This window comes from Melanerpes formicivorus, unplaced genomic scaffold (assembly GCF_026170545.1).
Source record: "Melanerpes formicivorus ecotype bairdi unplaced genomic scaffold, bMelFor1.0.p_v2 SCAF_50, whole genome shotgun sequence".
Lineage (NCBI taxonomy): Eukaryota > Metazoa > Chordata > Aves > Piciformes > Picidae > Melanerpes > Melanerpes formicivorus.
Genome location: NW_027142402.1, coordinates 4,640,306 through 4,660,344, shown reverse-complemented (window position 1 = coordinate 4,660,344; position 20,039 = coordinate 4,640,306). Strand labels below are relative to the sequence as shown.

The 20,039-nt window shown below is 46.1% G+C and overlaps 1 protein-coding gene across 1 annotated transcript in view; it reads left to right on the top strand.

Annotated features, from left to right (window-relative positions):
• Positions 1-2,764: 2,764 nt before the first annotated feature.
• Positions 2,765-20,039, top strand: part of SLC22A16 (solute carrier family 22 member 16) — a 29,739-nt gene continuing 12,464 nt past the window's right edge. Inside the window, exons 1-2 of the mRNA XM_068160532.1 lie at positions 2,765-2,880; positions 18,839-19,315. Of these exons, the coding sequence (XP_068016633.1) occupies positions 2,831-2,880; positions 18,839-19,315 (527 nt within the window). The 5' untranslated portion in view covers positions 2,765-2,830. The remainder of the gene's footprint in view (positions 2,881-18,838; positions 19,316-20,039) is intronic.

Genomic DNA, 20,039 nt, shown 5'->3' with positions numbered 1-20,039 from the left:
TGGCAAACTGAAGGAGATTGTTTTGTAAGCCATCTCTTCTCCCATTACAAGTCCCTTTTTCCTCCAGGATTGTGCAATATTGAATGTCTCTGCACAGCAGCCTGCTTGTGAGTGCCAGGAGGGAGGCTAAACCTGTAACTGAAGCTTTTTGTGATGAGCTGTTGCATGTTCTCCAACATCTTAAACCTCAAACCTGTTGTGAATGCCTTCAATCTTCCCACTTCAGAGGTTTCCAAGGACCTTATAGGAAAGGGATTACAATCCCTCTGCAGTTTCTTCAGCAAATATCCCCCCCTAAAATCCTGAAGTAAGTAGAGCTTGGGTGTGGATGGTGTCATCTGGATGCTTTTATAGGTATCTTTCATTTCTTCCGGACATATGCCCTGTGTCTTCTGTAGCACAAGGGTTTACCACGTGGTAAGCAGCCATGGACTGTATGTGAACAGCACTGTTTCTAGGTGGCTCTGGTGAAAAACAGCTCTGAGTACCAACAGTCCTGTTGTAAGAGGGTAGGAGGAGGGCAAACTTAAAGCATGTTCTGCATCTTCTCAGGCTTGAAAGGGACAAGGCAAAGGTGTGACCCCCACATGTTTAAGAGAGCAGGCACTGCATTGATAAACTTTGGAAATGAAGGTATAGGAGTTCATTAACATCAACAAGAGTAAGTGCAGCTTTCCTTTCCTCACTCAGATGTGGGCCATAAAGTCCTGCTTATCAGGGAGGCAAATATAGAGAGGAATGTGTGCAAGAATGCCTGTGAGAGGAAAATTATTTATGGATCTTCTTAGGCCTTAAAAATGGTGCTGAAAGTGACTGCATTTCTTTCCTGCTTGACTTTTACACCAAAATAGATATTCCCTATACCCTAATGGTGTTGGAAACCTGAATGTGCTCCTTGTAGGAGGCAAGACACTGCAAACAGGCATGTGAACAGAGAGGCAATATTTAGCTGGAGTGTTTACTATACACTGGTGTTTGGTTTTGCAAACAACTATTTAACTAGCGTGGCTCTTGGGGGGAAAGAAATGCTTTGTTGAAGCAGCAGGGCTGCATTTCAGCAGGTACCACTTCAAACCTGAAAAACATTCCCCAGAAAGTGACCCAGGAGGATTAAATTCAGTGCTGATATTTACAAGGTAAAATGCAGGCAGCTGAAAATTGCTTACTTGAAAGCAAACCAGGCTTACTGACCTGTCCTAGGAAAGCAGCTGCAGCAAGCCCTAAATTCAGGGTTACAAACATCCTCTGCAGATGCAGAGAGACATGTGGGGAGCTTTGGCCAAGGCAGCAATGCCTTCGGAAGCGCTGGGTGAGGCGAAGGGCCTGGCAGCACACTAGCCATGAGGAGCAATCCTCTGCTGATCTGGCTGTTCAGATTCCCAGTTGTGTAATGTGAGATTTGCTCACTTTGCTGCTCTGACCAGGAGTCACTCGGAGCCAAGGAGCCTGACAAACATCTGCTCTTTCCAGGTCTATGCTGGAACAGATTGTCACCCCAAAGCCCCAACATCTGCTCTGCACAGAGGAACAGTTGTGGTGCCTGCCTGGTGCCAGAACCTCTTAAAGGCACATTTCCCTGCAAAGCAGTGGAGCCTGACAGCCTGTGTTGTAGCAGGATTACTTGGGTCTGGTTTGGGGAAGGGAAGGTTAACTTCCAGTGATTTCAGAGCTGCTTGGCTTCTTCCTAAACATTTGTGCATATAGTAAGATTCAATTTTGTTGTTTGTTTGTTTGGTTTGGTTTTCCTCCCTTGTGTTTTTCAGCACAGCAGCCCAGAAAGGGCTTACACAGTCTGCTGGAAATGCCTTTCATCACATAATAATATAATTTAGGTTGGAAGGGGACTTTGGAGGGCATCTGGTCCATCTTCTCACTCAGAGCAAGGGCAATTTTGAACCTGGATATGTCCAAGAAGGGAAATGAAGTGTGTTGTGGAGGAAAACCTATATGAGAAGGTATCTTCTGTAATTCTCAGAGCTGAGCTGCTAGAACCTATCTGTTCCAACAAAATCTACTCCTAAGTTAATTACAAAGGCTGGAGTCGATGATCTCGGAGGTCTTATCCAGCCTCAATAATTCTGTGACAGCACTTTGAAATTGAGGATTAGCAAAGTGATTATCTGGGCCTGTTCTGGGTGGGACAGAAAAATAAGTCCAATACTTGAGGCTTCAGTGCAAATTGGAGTACTAGTGATGGTCATTAGGGCAAGGGAAACTCTGCCTATTTCACCTTCAATGACAATGCTGGTTTACACTGTGTGATAAAACTCTGGGGGGAAGAATACCCCCACGTAACTGCCAAGCAATACATCCAAATAACCGAGCAGAGTATAAGGAGACTGAGAAAGACTTTTATTAGCATTCAGATAATGTCGGGGGGAGGGGGGAGGGATTGTTTATACCCTCCTCTAATTGAAAACGTCTGCATGAGATACACCAGAGCCTGCAATATCAGATTATTAACGACTGCCACAGGAAGGTTTAAACACGTAATTGCCTCGCTTAATTTAATTTTAATGGGGGGTGGGGGTGGGGAAGGATCGCGCTGCAGATGCTGCCCGAGGGGGCAGGCAGAGGGTCATCTGTCAGAGGGAGAGCTGGAGGCGTGAGAGGCTGAATCGCCCCGCGGAGCCGCGGCAGGACGGCTGGGACCGTGCCGCCCGCTCCCTCCGGTCCCGCACAGGGCAGCGGCCGTTGGGGCGGCGACCGTTAGGCTGCGCCCCGCCTCTGGCCCGCCCGCTGGGGGGCGGAGGGGGTACGGGATGGGACGGGACGGTGCCTCTTCCTCGCCGCGCCGGGACAGCGACAGCCGGCTTGCTGCTGCCCCACCATGGCTCCCAGCTCCGAGCGGATCTTCGATTCCGTGGGACACTTCGGCAGGTACCGGGACAGCCCCGTCCCGTCCGATCCCGAGCGGGGGCACTGTCACACTCGCACATCCCGGCGAAGGGACTGGCGGGCGGCCACGCAGGACGGGGTGGCAGCGCTGCGCCCGCGGGGACTCACCCGGAGGGGGCACCGGGTGGCATTGCCGCGCACCGCGGGGGCTGGCGGCTTGGCTGGGCTGCGGGGTGGGGGCGGGGACAGGCACGCGCTGCCGGACACGCGCGCACGCGCTTGGACACGCGCACACGCGCTTACCCACGCGCTGCGTCCCGGTGTAGGCGCTCCCACCTTACGGACACACTGCACCCCCCATGGATACCCGTCCGTGACACACGTGCTCACGCATCTGTAATGTGCCGCCTTCATCCAGGCAGCCTCACGCTGTCCATTCACACCCCCGCCAGCTCCCCGTGTGTTCAGACACACGCTGCATGCGGTCACACTGAGGTGTAGACGCTCAAAGCCCGCACACTTCCTGCACAGACGGACGTCCATCCCCCCAACACGCACATATGCACCCCAAGCATGCTGAGCCCCAGCCCTCAGGACAGCCTGGGCACTTGAGAGGTGATAGGTGGGCACGGGGCAGTGCATAGAGGAGTATTTGTGTGGTACAGGGGCACAGGCTTGTGTGGGGTAGATGATGTGTTTTTATTTGAGGTTGGGCAGGTTGCATGTGATGGGTAGATAGGGAGGTGTATATATGTGATATGGAGGTGTATATATGCACATATTTACTGGCAAGGGATTATCTGATAAATGGGGTGAGAGGTTATCTGGAGAATGGGATGATGTGCCATGGCGAGTTGTTTTTGGTGTGGTTTGTGGCTATGTTGTGTGTGCACAGGTCTGGGTTTGTTCTGTGGGTTACACAGGTGTGTGGGGTGTGTGTAGCTGTGGATGCAGGGCTGGTATGTGAGGCTGCTTATAGCAGGTGATGGAGAAGAAACATTTGGAGTGGAAACAAAAGTTTAGAGGATGTGACTAAGAGGCGCACAGCCTTGCAGCGGGGTTCTGCCCAGGGCTTTCACGAGGTGCTGATCAGCGTGGATTTTGCAGGCAGGTACTGCCTGAGCAGCTGTCTGGAGCACACCCATGTGTCACAGTGTGGCTACAAATTCAGGTTGTTGAATTTCCCTGTTGTACTTTGCTGCTGGGTCACCAGTGGGCTAGCCTAACCCACCTCTCTATCGGGAGCAGGCAGGAGTGGTGTTTTGAACAAAGCCTGGGAGCTTGTTTTAATGGTAGAAGTGCACACTTCAGCACCACAGGCTTTGAATATCCTGTGCAAGTGTTGTGGGTATCAATAGCCTCTGCAGGTGGCTAGGATGGAAAGACCTTTTCTTTGCCTCACTAGGACCTATGCTTAAATTACATGTTTGGCTGAGTTGTGACTTACAGGCACATCTATCTGAACAGTATCTCATTCATTTCCAGTTCTGGGTCAGTAACCTAAATACCTCCTTCTGTGCAAACTAGGAGAGAAACCATAGTTTATTCTGCTGTTGCTCCTCTGCCTTGCATGCTCTTTGTGGAAAGCAGGCACTCCAATACCAAAATAACACAGAAGTTGTTATTCTGAACCTCTGGAGTAGATCTCCTACTTGGAAACATTTTTCAGTGCTTTAAAAGTTTCACAACTACTTCTTTCAGTTAAAGGGAGAACAATTCTGCAGTGATAACCTCACTGTCTAGGGGGCAGATTATTTGAGATGCAGCTCAGCAGGGGTTGCATCAGGTTTGGGACCTTTGCCATGAACTGCAGACTGCCCGAATTCGCATAGTCCTCCTAGACTCTTGGTTCCCAAGACCACATGCTCAAAGTAAGGGTAATTGTAGCCTAGGGTCGATGCAGCTGACTAAAAACTGTTGTGAAAACCTTTTTATCTTAGAATATCAAGGGAATAAATGATCCTACTTTGCATGAGAAGTTATTCCTAACTGTAACAACAGAGTTAATTCTGATTAGTTTGTCTCTATGCGTCGTGGTGACACTGACAGAGAATAAACCATTTCTTCAGTTCAAGCAGTTCTTGCTCGAGAGGTTCGTGCAGCCTGTGCACTAGATAGAGGTTCTGTGGATTTGCCACAGTCAGGTTCTGAGCCATCCAAGGATGACTGTCAGTATTTTGAGAGTCTTTGGATTTTCCTGGAACCTGACAGATGCAGGAAAGAAGGAGCAGCTGTTTGTGTATGCAAATATAAATGGGCAGAGTGTGTAAGCATTATTTATAACATACATATATATGGCTATATAACAATTATACAGGTAATAAATAAACCTTTCCTCATGAATTTGCAGAACTGACATCCACATGGATGCTGACAGTAATTTGCTTTCCAGTTGGACTCTCTTGCAGGAGTCTCAGTGATGCTCGCACATGTCTCAAGACCCCAGTAAGAACTACAGCAACCATAAAACCCTAACAGCTTCTGTATGCTTTGCCATTAAGGCAAGGCTTTATGGCTGGCTGGATTTGGGCATGGATGGCATCTGTGGCCTATAAATTCAAGAAGGTTCCTTGAAACGTTGTCCTTAGGACTGGCTCTGGAAGATGAGATCACTGGAAATGAGAGAAAAAAAATAGTCCTGTTTGCTTTATCTCTAATGAGCTACCAGGTCTTGAAGCTCCCAATTTATCTGCACTGAGCTGCAGCCTTCTCCCATGCAGCAGTTTCTGACAGATGTCTATAGGCTTTCACCCTCTGCCCCCTGCCCCTTTCTCAGCCCTTTTCTGCCCACCCACTCCAACTGCAAAACCCCACTCAAGGGCTCATCAGGTAAAGGGGCTGTGGTCAGCCACTTGGTGTCACTGGCAGAGGGGAGACACGACTGATGAGCATAGGGTTGGTAGCACAGCGTGGGGAGGTGTACCTGAGGACCAGGCTGGCAGCTACTTCCCAAGTAAGGACTTCTAATACCTTCAGTAACTTCAATAGACCAGCAGGACACAGGACTTGCTTGTCTGGCTGCTGGTGAGAAACAGGCTGCATCCTTCTCAGCTCTGATCTATGCCACGGCAGAGTGCTGAACAGAGGCATGATCTAATCAGAAATAGCTGTCTGGAGAGAAATCTGGCGAGGCACTTACTACAGTAAGTGTAGATGAGAATAAGGATTTGATTTCCCAGCTGGCATGTCTGGTAGCTATGAGATGCAGCTCACATGGGATGCAGAGTTTTCCCTGTGATTTACAGTTTTCAAGCCCTGGCTTATAGTTTAGCTAAAAGCAGGTGGCTGGAAATTGTCAGGGAGAGCAGGGAAGATTGGGTGTCCCTGGTGCTGTTTCCAGGTTTTATAATGAAGCATTTCCAGAGTCTCTTCAAAAGTAGCATTTTCTTTTTGAAGTATTTTGTCTTCTACAAGGCTGAGTCAGTCAGCTAGATTTTCAAACAGGGATTTCACCAATCATTCATTTTGCTGGCAGTTAGACTAGCTAATAAATTGACAGGGATTGCTCTTTAGTGTTGGCACAGTTTCTAATGTCTTTATATTGACGTCTTATGTGAACTTCTTGCCTGGACTTTCTAAGCAACAAGTAACAAGGCTTAGCAATGGCTGCTGAGAGGAGGAGAGAAGCAGCACAGGCTGCCAGTTTGGATGGGATGCTCACCTGTTGCAGCCAAACATGGCATTTGGTAGAAATGAACACACTTAGAATCATAGAACTGTAAGGGTTGGAAGGGACCTCAAGGATCATCCAGTTCCAACACCTCACACTACAGCAGGTTGCTCACAGCCACATCCAGCCTGGCCTTACAAACCTCCAGGGATGAGGCTTCCACCACCTCCCTGGGCAACCTGTGCCAGTGTCTCACCACTCCTGGTGGAGAATTTTTTCCTAACACCTAATCTGAATCTATCCACTTCTAGTTTTGCTCCACTCCCCCCAGTCCTATCACTACCTAACATCCCCAAAAGTCCCTCCCCAGCTTTCTTGTAGGCCCTCAGCATTTTCTGTGAATTTCCCTGGAACTTCTCTGGTATTTATAAAGAGACCAGAAACTTGGCTTAGCTCTTCAAAACAAACAAACACAGGCCTGAGTTTTCTAGAGATTCTCACCATGCAGACCCTGCTGGGCTGGGCCATAGGAGAGTAGTTTTTGAGCACTCAGTGCTAACATCATTTCTCTCCTCCCTACTTTATAGAGCTCTTGGTTCACTTCTGAAGTCCTACACCAAGTGGTCTCTGTTCTTGTCACACCTTTTTTTCCCAGGCTCCTATTTTCATGCTCATGCCCTTATCCTCTCTCTCGTTTCATATCTCACAGCTCTTGTGATCAGATTACCTCTTCTGCAAATTGTTGTGTCCATGCTGCTTCCAGGGTCTCTTGGGTTTGTATCAGGTAACAAAGAGCCCCAAAGTATCCCAAAGATCATGCTCACCATTTCTTTTCTGCAAAAAGAACAGACTGCCTTCAGGTAATGTTCAAACTCAAGTACTTTACAGATGCCCTGAAAGGTTCTTCTCCAACAGGAATACCTTTTTTTTCAAGTGGAGAAGTGTACTTGCTGGGCATGCAGAGATGTTGGTTTTCCTTTTCCAAGTTGGTGTGGAGAAGGAGACAATCAGATTCACACACTGGCTGCTTTATACAGTGGGAAAGTTTATCACAACTTAATCTGTCATCCAGGTTTCAAAACGTATCAGTGAGCAGCTGTTTGTGTTTACCAGAATATGCCAGGCAGAAGAATCTCAAATCTAAGTCCTCCCTTGACCCCTAGTCAGGGGTGGTGGTTGACAGCAGTGCCTGGGAAGTGTTCTTCAGCGTTGTATCTATGTTGTATTACAACATCTGAATCTGCCTGTGCTCTTCTCAGATGTTCATGGGATAAAATAAGTGGACTTGGCTGCATTTCATTTCCCCTCCTCCCCCTTATTTTAGGAGAGGGACCTGTCTGGATATTTTGCAAAGAGTTTTTGATCCAGGTGTTTGCATGGCATCATAACAGCCTTGGAGAAGCAAGAGAAAGCCTGTGTTCTCACTGAGCAGACTCCAGCAGCTTAAAGACAGATATTATGCTCTACGCCTGACTAGGCAAAAGTAGAAATACTCTCAAAACTCACAATCAAAGCTTGGTACTGCCTAGTGCTCCTGAATAATAGCAGTGTGGTCTGCACTAATCCTATTTGCTGGGATCCAGGAGCAGTCTAGCATAGGATCTGCATAGATTTAAGTGTGCTGCACCAGAATGTGCTGGCAGCCTCACCCTGCCTGTTTCTGGATTGAAAAAATAAGTAGATTGTAATAGAAGTAGATTAAAAAGTAGGTTAAAACAAGAGAAAAAGAACTAAATACAAGTAAGATGTAATTGCACTTGTACTGTCCTCTGCTACTCTAGGGCTGAAATCTGCAATAAAGCAGCACTCAAAGCTAGTAAATCAGTTATGGTTGTAAACCAGCTGCTGGGATTCAGGCTGCACCTCTGCAATCTTGGCAACCCCTGGGGTGGCTTCTAGACAAAGCTGTAGCATGAGCACGGTTAGAGCAGCATAAACCAATTATCACACACCTCAAGGAGCTGGTGATCAGCCATTTCGTCCCCAAATATTTAGATATGATGAAATATCTGAGGCACTGCACAGTGTGTTCCCTGTAATGCATAGCCCAGGGCAGGGATGTCACTCCTCTAAAAGCTCTGTCCGTTTTCTCACCATAGTCATGATTTTCAGCAGTACTAAGGTATCTCAAAGCTGGAGAGAAATGTTTTATAACAGGGCAAAGACATGGAAAGTTTGACCAGTTCATTGCAGGAAGTGATATGATGCAAGTAGGGAACATCATCGAAGCTGGAGAATTTTTCTAAGGCCCAAGAAGCCTTCAGCACATGCTTTGAAAATTTCTGTGCCACCATTTTGCTACAGACAGCCAGAATGGAGCTGAGTGAGGTCCATACACAGCTGACATTTTATTGAAGGTAGCTTGAGGCGTGAAGCTACAGCAGCTGAGCAAGAAAAGGAGATTCTCGACTTCTCAGAGCTGTGGGAAGACAGAAAATATCAGCTGAGGTAGCTGTGTCTTGGTTGCAAGGCTGGGAATGGAAGACAGCATTATTCCAGATCATTCCCTTGTGTGAGCTACTGTAAGAGAAAGGCTGAAGGGAAGAACCTGCCAGTATTATGGAGCTATAAGCAGGTAAGAGAGCATTAGAGAATATATTCAATAAGAGGTCAAAGTGAATTCTAGCCTTGGGAACAGCCAAATCTCTAATTCACATTTCTTTAACTGCTTCCAGTTTTAACAGCTTAAAGAGAAAAGTATCAGAGTCATCTTCCTTGAGTGACAGGAGAACAAAAAGGCTGCTTGGCATTAAACAATCAAGAAGAGTACAGAATAATTCAGTGGGTTGGTCATGGAAGAGATAAATGGCCAATAAACCAAATGGAAATATCTTTTCTTTGGCAAGATCAATACTGCTGTTCAGGTTTTGACTTGTCTTCTCTAGAGAGATGGCAGAAAAGCTTTGTCTGGTTGAAATGAAAAGCAGAATGTCAAATGTCCAGGTTGTGCCAAATCTGCTTTGGGCATTTCATACTATTTGAAGCACTCTCCAGTGTGTAAATCTCTCAGAGATTTACAGAAATGGTTTTTCCACGTCTTGTGAAGACACAGGGCTGGCCAAAGTGGTGTCTGGGGCTGAAGCTGGAAAGGGCTATAAATAAACAAAAATGGGACAGAAGTTCATGACCAGGCTGCTAATCAAAACAAACCAAACGGAGAAGCTCACCAGTGGGAATGAATCATTTAATAAGGGCTTGTTATGGGGGCAGATTCCCATGGCCATTGGGGAGCAGGGAGCTGAGGACTTCCAGGCAAAGAATGGGTTACACATTTGCAGTGAAGAGGAACAGCTTGGAGGGAAGGTGAGCTATGAATATGCAAAACAAGCTGAAAGTCCTCTTGTGTCATCTTCCTTTATGTGGGTTTAGAGAGAAGCTGTCTTGCCTTGGAGAAGACAGCCTGTTGGGCACAGTAACCTGGCCATAGCTGACCGTACCTTAAATCAAATCCCTTTCTTCAGGCTGTAGACCTGTAGCACCACAAGCATAGAATTCCCTCCAGGTGCAATTGCAACAGCAGCTCCAACACCTCCAGTGGCAAAGCTGGGCTCAGGCTATTTCAGTCTAGTTATCCACTTGTCCTTTCTGCTTTAGCTGGGTCAAGAGTCCATATCAGCTGCAGTTTGGAAGTTACTTAGGTTTGTTTTGGAATTATTTGGAGTGGTGCTAAACACAGCAGAGTGGTTACACTTGAGCAGTAGTAACACTTCAGGCTCTGTGCTTGGATGTTTCCATTCCAGAAATGACATTTTTATAAACACCTACCAGTCTGAAAATGTGCCTGTACCCTGTCTGCAAGATCCATTGCTAACAGTGCTCCCCAGAGGGAAAAAGCCACTGCCAGTCTCTTTGGTGACACTGTTTTCTTACAGGCAGCCTCTGTTGCCATTGCAGTCTGTTCTTGCTTGCCAGCTTTGTTCCCATGGTGACTGCTGCCCCCTTTGGAGCTGGGACCTGTATGAAATGAAATGTAAAAGTGTGGCCTTTGATTCTGTAGCACTAATGCTTGGGTTGGTTGTTTTTTCCACACTGATGTGACTTTGTTCATCTAAGCTGTCACACCAGCTTAGATGTAGTAGCGAGCAGCTGGTGTCTTTTCCTTCTTGACTCTGGTGAACAAGTGCTGGCTTGTGGAGCAGCAGTGCAATGGGATAGGTGTGTTACAATGCAAGAAAGACAGGGGTCTGCTGGAGAGGGTCCAGTGAAGAGCTATGAGGATGGTTAAGGGACTTGAACATCTCTCCTCTGAAGAAAGACTGTGAGAATTGGGACTGTTTAGCCTGGAGAAGAGAAGGCTGAGAGGGGATCTTATTTATGTCTATAAATATCTGAGAGGTGGGAGTCAGGAGGAAGGGGACAGGCTCTTTTCAGTGACACCTGATAGCAGGACAAGGAACAACAGATATAAGCTCCCCAACATGAGGAGAAACTTCTTCGCTGTGAGGGTGCTGGAGCACTGGAACAGGCTGCCCAGAGAGGTTGTGGAATCTCCTGGAGACTTTCAAAGCTAACCTGGATGTGTTCCTGTGTGGCCTGCCCTAGGTGATCCTGCTTTGGCAGGGGGGGTTGGACTCAATGATCTCTGGAGATCCCTTCCAGCCCCTAACATTCTTATGCTTCTATGAATTCTTTAGATTGAGTTGGTAAGTGTCTGCTGTCTGGGGACACACATTCTCACCAGTGATGCTAAGCAATTCCAGGGGCCTTCCTGATCCCTATAGGCTTTTTTGTTCCTGTTGCTTCTGTGCTGCTGGTGCATTGAAGCTGGATATCCAGCTTAGCATCTTCTGCCTCTGGAAATAACCTCCTTGGTGATGTTGGTCGAGACCAAGTATTAGCATGGTTTAAACTGCCCTTAGGAGGGAAGGAAGTTTACTCTTGACACTGCAAGTCAAATAAAGCTGTGTCTGCTGCTTCTAAATCTGCACCTCTGCACCACAGCAAAAATACTGCTCCCAAGTCTCATTCAGCTCCTTTCCCCTCAAGAAAAATAAAGGTGTAAGGGCACACAGCTTTCTGGTTTAGAGTGGAAAGAATGCTAAATGGCTTTTCTCACACTCAGGATGGGATACAGAGGTGCAAGTGGTTACTGACACCAATTCTTTCAGAAATAGTAAATAACTGGACATTTCTTTCCACTGAAGCCATCCCCTTGAGTGAACACTGCACAACAAAAACATGCTGTGTTTTCTGACTAAGCAATGTGCTAACAAGGTGGTTGAGAAGACAAACACTATAAATAGTTCTTCTAAAACCTGTGGAATAGTACAAATCACAGAATGGTTTGGGTTGGAAGGGACCTCCAAAGGTCATCCAGTCCAACTCCCTCTGCAGACAGCGGGAGCATCCTCAACTAGGTCAGGCTGCCCAGAGCCCTGTTGAGCCTCACCTTGAATATCTGCAGGGATGGGGCCTCAGCCACCTCCCTGGGCAACCTGTTCCAGTGTTCCACCACCCTCATGGTGCAGAACTTGTTCCTAGTATCCAATCTAAATTTGGTCTTTTCTAGTTTGAAGGCATTGCCCCTTGTCCTGTTCCTGCAGGCCTTTGCACACAGTCTCTCTCCATCCTTCTTGTAGCCCCCTTCAGGTACTGGCAGGCTGTTATTAGGTCTCCCCAGATCCTCATCTTCTGCAGCCTGAACACCCCTAGCTCCCTCAGCCTGTCCTCTTAGCAGAGGTGCTCCAACCCCCTGATGGTTTTTGTGGCCCTCCTCTGGACCTGCTCCATCAGGTCCATGTCCTTTCTATATTGAGGGCTGCAGTATATCTTTTGCTAATCCTTTGCCTTGTGGCTCTATCCTACACTTGAAAGTATTTTAATGCAAGTATCTAATAATCCTCCCCCTCCTTTCTTTGATGGAGAGGCAAGGAAACAAGTATCAGGAGAAACATTTTATTTAGCATGCATTTAGTGTCCAAATGTCATCCCTGCTGTACACTGCAACAACTGACAACAGGCAAAGTATTCTGAGCCTGGGGATTTATTCTCTAATGTGTATGTGGCCATGTCCACTTCAGGTGTTTTTGCATGCAAGGTGTAGCACCTTCCAAACAGGGTGCTGCAGGTTATGTGCATGAATGCAATGTGTATTGCACCAAGCAACTAATCCAGCATGGTTTCTTATTTTCCCCCATTCTGTTTGGATGTTTTTGTGTTAAGTTAGGTCAGTCTTGCAGATAAAGTTCAGAGCTGGTCCATACAGAAAGTGCCATCACAGATGAGAGCAGAGTGCACTGGGTCTCAGGAGATGAATGAACAGTGGGAAAGGAGAAGGGAGGAAATATTTTACAGTGACAGTGCCACAGAGATGTGTCATGAGCTGTATCATGCAGTGGTCTGAGATCCAGTTCATTAACTTCAGGGAAGAATATTTCTTCCATTCAGGTACTTGGCATTATGATATCATTGAATCACAGAATTGTCAGGGTTGGAAGGGACCTTAAGGATCATCCAGTTTCAATCCCCCTGCCATGGGCAGGGACACCTCACACTAGGTCAGGTTGCTCACAGCCACATCCAGCCTGGCCTTAAAAACCTCCAGGGATGAGGCTTCCATCACCTCCCTGGGCAGCCTGTGCCAGTCTCTCACTACCCTCATGGGGAACAACTTCTTCCTAACATCCAATCTGAATCTACCCACTTCTAGGTTTTTTTTTTCCATCCCCCCCAGTCCTATCACCCCCTGACACCCTCAAAAGTCCCTCCCCAGCTTGTAGGCCCCCTTAAGCTATTACCAATTGCTGTTCCTACTGGTGAGATCTTCAAACCTGTCCAGAAGAGGTAGAAATTTTTGAAGTCTTTCTTACTGTGAGCTGTGAACTGAAGGAAGAAAAAATATGAAGTATTGACTGGGGAGAAATCTCAGAGAAATGTTTTAAGAAAGACTGGCACTTTTTCATGTTGTGTCTTGCTCAAGCTCTTGTGAAGAGACTTTTATGCTCATTTGACTTCTGGCATTCATTTAGGTGTCTCCACATTGGAGCAGTAACCTATAAAGTCTTCTTGACTTCTATATTTGACACTCCTGGCAAGAGTGACTAAAACGTGCTTGCCAAATAATTATCTTCCATGGCAAGTCACTGGAGGGATGGAAAAACACTGAGGGAGATTATCATACCTTTTAGGACAGTCATCATCTTCACACCTCTTAAAAAATGCAAAAAGAGAGTGGGTTTTAAGAGGAAACAAACCCCAGCAATGTGTGCAGCAGGTTATTGAAAACTACTCTTTGCAATAATCTCTTATGTAACCTGAGGTGTGCATGGGAGGGTAGCTGGCACAGAAAATCCCCTTGCCAAAACCTGCCATTTTGGAGATCACCCCAGGAAAATGGATCACAGAATTTGCTTGCTTTTGGGGATTTTCAAGACTCTGCATTGCTGCTACAGTGATGTTTTCTTACTGCTTCCATGCAGCAGCAGCAGTGGCTTCTTTATGCAGTAATTTGCCATTGGGATGTGCTGCCCAGGGAGGTGGTGGAGTCACCAGTGTCCAAAAGAAGACTGGAAGTGGCACTTGGAGCCATGGTTTAGTCTTCAGGTGGTGTTAGGCAATAGGTTGGATTTGATGATCTCTGAGGTCTTTTCCAACCTGGTTGATTCTGTGAATCATAACTTCAAAATGGAGATTACTGACATGGTTATGTTACGTGTTTGCCTGCAATAGAGAGATTAAAGGAGTTTCTTATCAGCACTGTGTTCATAAATGAAGAATTTGGGGGGGAAAATAGTTAATAATTGACAGCAGGTAGCAAGGACAGCACAGACTTTAACCTGTGCCTCAGGGTCGGTGAAGTATGAGCTGCATACCTTCTGCTGTCACTGCTTGCCCCAGGGGCAGCTCCAGGCTCCCCAGGCAGGAGCTGTTGTGCTTCTCCAGCACCAAGGTCTCCTGCAGAGAGGAGCTGCTCAGCTGTGTTTGACCATGGGCCTCAGCATTCTATGATTGGGGAAGAGCCACAGCAAGAGGGCTGAGATCAAACTCGTGTGTCTAAAGGTCCCAAGGAGGGGGATCCCAGGCTAGTAAGAGAGCAGGCAAGAGCTTTATGTTCCTCCTCACTCAGAGCTGTCTGCTGCCCCAACCTCTGTTCCAGCAAATCTCTCTCTACCATGAGGCTAGGCTTGTGCCTTTGCCCCTTTTCAATCTTCAGCTGCTCTGGAAAGCAAAGTTCAATGCATCTATAGTACTCTCCCATCCCACATATCATCCTCCCTACATACTTCTCGTGCTTTCTATATGTTGTCACTACTGGCCTAATGAATTCCTTTTTGGTAACCTTAGAAGTTAACACATTTCCTGACCCTTATGCCACTGGTCTTTCTAGAAGAAAAGCTCTTTCTGCTTGCAGGAGGTTCTCAGCAGCTCATGAGCTTGGGCATCTCAATCTACCATCAGTGGGGATGCTGTTATCACTGTAGCTGGCAATGAATTTTGCCTTCACAGCACAAGAATGTTTCCAGGGTATTGGTGGGTTTTATAGGTATATAGCTGGGGGAGTGTGCAATAAAAGGCGTTAATATACATGAATATATATATATAATTAAACTACTAATCAAATATATACATATATGTTTAATATATTTAGTATCCAGTAAGATGTGTATACATGTGGAGAGAGAGGCTTAGCCAGCCCCTAGTGGAATTTTACTGGACAGAGCAGTAGATATTTTTCACAGCCCATTAGTGTGGGTTGCCTTCAGCAGCTGCTGGTGTTCAACACTTTTCAAGCTCCACATCAAGCCTTAACCCCTGCCTGCTCCTTGGCCTTTCATTGAGCAGTTAGAGGTTACGGACCGCAGTGCAATCCATCCTGCAGGGGTCTGCAGCAACGTGGCCATGTGGGGTTTACACCAAAACTTTTCCTGCTCTCCAATGGAGTTTTAAACAGCATAAACGATGGCTTTTAACATGTGTCTGGCATTCTGGTTTGGCTTTTTGTGTTGGCTCAGTAGAGGTGCTTCAAATCAGGCAAGCAAAATAATGAGGCTACAGAGAGGATTTCTATGCTGGAACTGAATGAGATTATCATCATAATGACAAGGAGAGAATGCTTTCCCAAGTATCAGTTGTGTCTAGTTCTAAGTTAAACCCTTGAAGGAGGGGGTGAAATATGGCCTGACACAGATATCTCTCTAAAATGTATCTTTTATTGCTTTTTATAGAGGTGGAAACTGTTCTGTGGGGCACAGGAAAAATGAGGAAAGGCTAAGGGGCTGCAATTTATATAGTTTTACGAAGTAATTGGAGGAGGATAACTGATAATTCCGTCCAGCAAAGTGATAAAAGACGAGGAAGATTTAGTCAAGGTTGCACAAGGATGTTTTATAAGCTGCCAATAGTCTTACCCTGGAAAAAGGGGCAACGAGATTAGATGTAATGAGAAACTTTCCAACAGCAAGATTTGACAGCAGAGCAGTCTGTCAAAATGGTTACTGAAGGATGATCACAAGAAGTGGTCAGGAAGAGAGAAGATAAAACTCTCAAGGGAGCAGTTAGTGGAGAGATTATCTTGATCTCAGCTGAATCACAGCCCTGCTGATGCTCTTGGGACTTGGGGTTTTAGGAAATAATGTAGTGCCCTGGTTCATGCCAGCTTCTGAGTCTCTATTCTTCCCAGCTGTCATCTTCTTTCAAGCCCCTCCAACAATCAAGGGTATAAATACATTTTTCCTGTTCCCTCTACTGGGTAGAAGATAAGTGATGAACAGGCTATTTTTATTACTGGGAGAGCTAATTAGGAAACTCAAGAATCATCTATGGGAGTTGGAAATGGTTTTGTTCTTCCTTTGTCTGGGAAATACCAACTGGGCTCTCTGACACCACAGTTCCCTGCATGATGACAGGAATGCTGCAAATACTGAGGCTCCTGGTGCCAGGTATGCCACTTTTTATTGGCTAGTAGAGGATGTAAGTGCACAGCTTCTAGGGATTCCATTTCTCAGGTTGTTAGAGGTCCTCTGGAACTGATCTCAGTCATTCCACAGAGCCCAGGCTGTTGGATTTGGTCTTGTTCTGCTATTTCACAAATCACTTGTGTCTTGTGATGGGAATAGTTAAAATGAAACTAGAGAACAGGAACTGAAAAGTATTGTTGACCAGCATTGATGAGAGGCCAAAGGCTACATTTCAGGATAGTATCTGCTGCTTGTTGTTGTTTTTTGGTCCAAGGTAGCCCAAAAGCTTTTCAGAGCTAGCTTAGCCTTGCCTTGCTTTATGGCCAGCGACTTAGCCCTCAGGAAACTGTTACCTTCAGAGGGAACTGATGGGCTTAAGGGCTGCTGTGGCTGTGTTCAGTTTCTCTCAACCATAAGATCTGTTGGGAAGGAGCAGCACAGCACCTGTGTGAAGATTACCTTGAAGCACCTTCATGAGGGAAGTGGAGCCAACTTCTGAGCTGCCATAGTGGGTTTAGCAATTCAGCACTCCACTCAGACTGCTATGGAAAAGTCAATAGAGCTATTGTCTAGAGAAAGGGGGATTAAAAGTGCTGCCTCTGAACAGCAACAATGCCACTGGAGAGATTCAGGCTGGGTGTAAGGAGGATGTTCTTCACCATGAGAGTGGTGAAACCCTGGAATGGGTTGTCCAGGGAGGTGGTTGAGGCCCCATCCCTGGAAGTGTTTTAAGCCCAGGCTGGATGAGGCTCTGGGCAGCCTGCTCTAGTGTGGGGTGTCCCTGCCCATGGTAGGGGGGTTGGAGCTAGATGATCCTTGTGGTCCCTTCCGACCCTGACTGATACTATGACAAGATGGGCAACTGAGTTTACATTTAGCAAGGAAAGAAATAAGAATCACAAGGTAAAAGGTCAAGGAGATTAAGGATGGTGAAGGGAGTTAGGTTGTATAAGAGAACTGTCCAACTGGGAGGGTTAATTGGATGTTAAGACAAAGTATGCAGTACACTTTGGTTATAAATAGTTTAGAAATTCATTAGAAGTTGTCATGATAGATGATTTAAAAGTCCTAGGCTGGGTACTGTTGCAATCTTTACTACTGGAATTCAAGATTAGATTAGATACATCTTGGAGAGGAGTGAGCTAGAGGTTGCATTTGTCACAGGGATTGGAATTGCTCTGACTTTTCCCACAAGATGTTTCAAGGCAATTGGTTTTTAGGTATCATTTCCTGCAGCTTCAGCAGAGAGAGCCTCTGCTCACTTCAAAAAGTGCTGCTTTTTGCTTCATACTGCCATGGCCTGCTGCCTACTGCAGTAAGGATGTGTGTAGAGAAGATCATTGAATGCTCCTTCAAATCAGTGCAATCGATTTTCCTTCAGGAAATGAAGAGGAGAAACCAACCAGCCCTATGCTGTTTGTTTTCTGAGCAGATGCTGTACCAATTACATGCATAGTTTTAACCCTTAATTGAGGAACAGACCTCTTATGCTCAGGTTATCAGAAACTGTCTAGAATTTGCAGCCAGTGATACCAGAGTTCATTGCAAGCCTTTTGGAATTCCAGCAGAGGTGTGGAACTCACACACTAAGATTTACTTCCATCTCAAGCATGCTTTAAAAAGCTATTAAAATGCCAAAAATCAGGCTGTGCATAAAACCTTCCTTTAATATGTTTACCTCATGATACAATCTTTAATGGGTAACTGCACATCCTAAGCCAAAACCCAACCCTGTTTACAGCTAGTTTTTTGGTACGAAGCACTTCATGCTGTTCAGATTCTATCTTCCTCTACAAGTGTCCACATGTATTCTGTTTGTCTTTTGGAGGCAATAAGGAGAAATGGAAGGTAGATGGAATTCAGTTTTATAGGTACAATTAGGTCAAATGAAGGGCCTAGTGTGTTTGGGTTGTTTTATTTGAGGTGCATATTTATCCCTGAGAACCCTGAGGTTGCAGCGTTTTGGTTCTTCATAGCATCCTACACTAACTTAGGTTGGAAGGGACCTCAGAGGTCATCTACTCCAACCTCCCCACCATGGACACCTCTCAACTAGACTCAGCTGCTCAAGGCTTCATTCAACCTGGCCTTGAGCACCCCCAGTGAAGAGGCATCCACAGCCTCCCTGGGCAACCTGCTCCAGAGTCTCACCACCCTTGTTCTGGATCCAGTCTAACCTCACTCTCTCCCTCAGCTTCAAACCATTCCCTCTTGTCCTATCTCTAGACACCCTTATGAAAAGTGCCTCTCCAGCCTTCCAATATGAGGGTGGTGGAATACTGGAACAGGTTGCCCAGGGAGGATGTGGTTGAGGACAGCCTGATCTAGTTGAGGATGCCCCTGCTTACTGCAGAGGGGCTTGGACTGGATGGCCTTTGGAGGTCCCTTCCAACCCAGACCACTCTGTGATTCTATGATTTGCTGATACTGTGCTGGGTTTTGTTAGTGTACAGAAGGCTTTCCCTCACTAAATCTTTCTTCTTTCCCTTTACAGATTTCAAGCATGTGTTTATTTTGCCTCTGTCTTTCAAGCTATGTCCTGTGGTATCCATTACTTAGCATCTGTGTTCATGGCTGTCACTCCCAACTTTGTGTGTGGTATCCCTGGAAATGTGAGTAGTGCTCTTTTCTACAACTCCTCTGAATCAAGTATAGAGGACATCTGGACACTATGGACGTCAGCAGAAAGTTACATTGTAGTCCAGCTGGAGAACGGAGACATTTGGGAACTTAATCAATGCAGCAGGTCCAAACGAGAAGTCAGTTTGGATCTGGCATATGAATACAAAGGCAACAAGTCCACGTTTTCTTGTTCTGATGGATTTCTCTACGATGACACTAAGTGGAAGAGCACTGTTGTTACGCAGTGGGATCTGGTCTGTGAGCGAGAATGGCTTGCAAAATTAATCCAGCCTACGTTCATGCTTGGAGTCTTGATTGGAGCAGTGATTTTTGGGGACATTGCTGACAGGTAAAGTGGAAAACTGTAGCTCTCAGGCTGCAGTAACTCCACGTGTATCTGCCTGTTTCATTGGTTTCATTCATTGTGTGTCCATAAGTGTGTGTGTGTGCTCACTTTGCATATTGTTTTATTCACAGTACTAATTGTATGTTTTATAGCAGGTAGTTAGTGTACCTGTGCTTTGCTCTGAAGGCTGGCTTAGTGTTATCTGTTTCTATAAAGGAGCTTATTGCCTTACAGCTGTGTTAGGTGGAGGGTGATGCTTTGTCCCACAGCTAGCAGGACAAGCAGAAAAAGGAGCCCATGTGAGTTGTTTTCTGGTTTTCCATCAGTAGCACAGCAGTGTGGTGGGACAGCTGCAACATGGGAACAGAAAAGTAAAGGGTGGCTTTTGGTTGATTTGGCCTTTAGAACACATGGAATCCATCCTGCCTCTTGATCCAAGGCTTTGTAAAACCCTCTCTTATACAAACCCAGAATCTAATGCCACTTTGTTCCAAATCCATCCTGTCTCTTGATCCAAGGCTTTGTAAAACCCTCTCTAATACAAAGCCAGAATCTAATGCCACTTTGTTCCACGTCCCTCTAAATCAGTCCTAGCTTCATTAATAATCAAAAGTGATTTATAAGGTTGTGATCATATTGTTTTCATTGTCATTAATTCAAGCCATGGACAGCAGTTAAGATAAGAGACACATTCTGAGCTACAGATTTACAACTGTAGATCTTACAG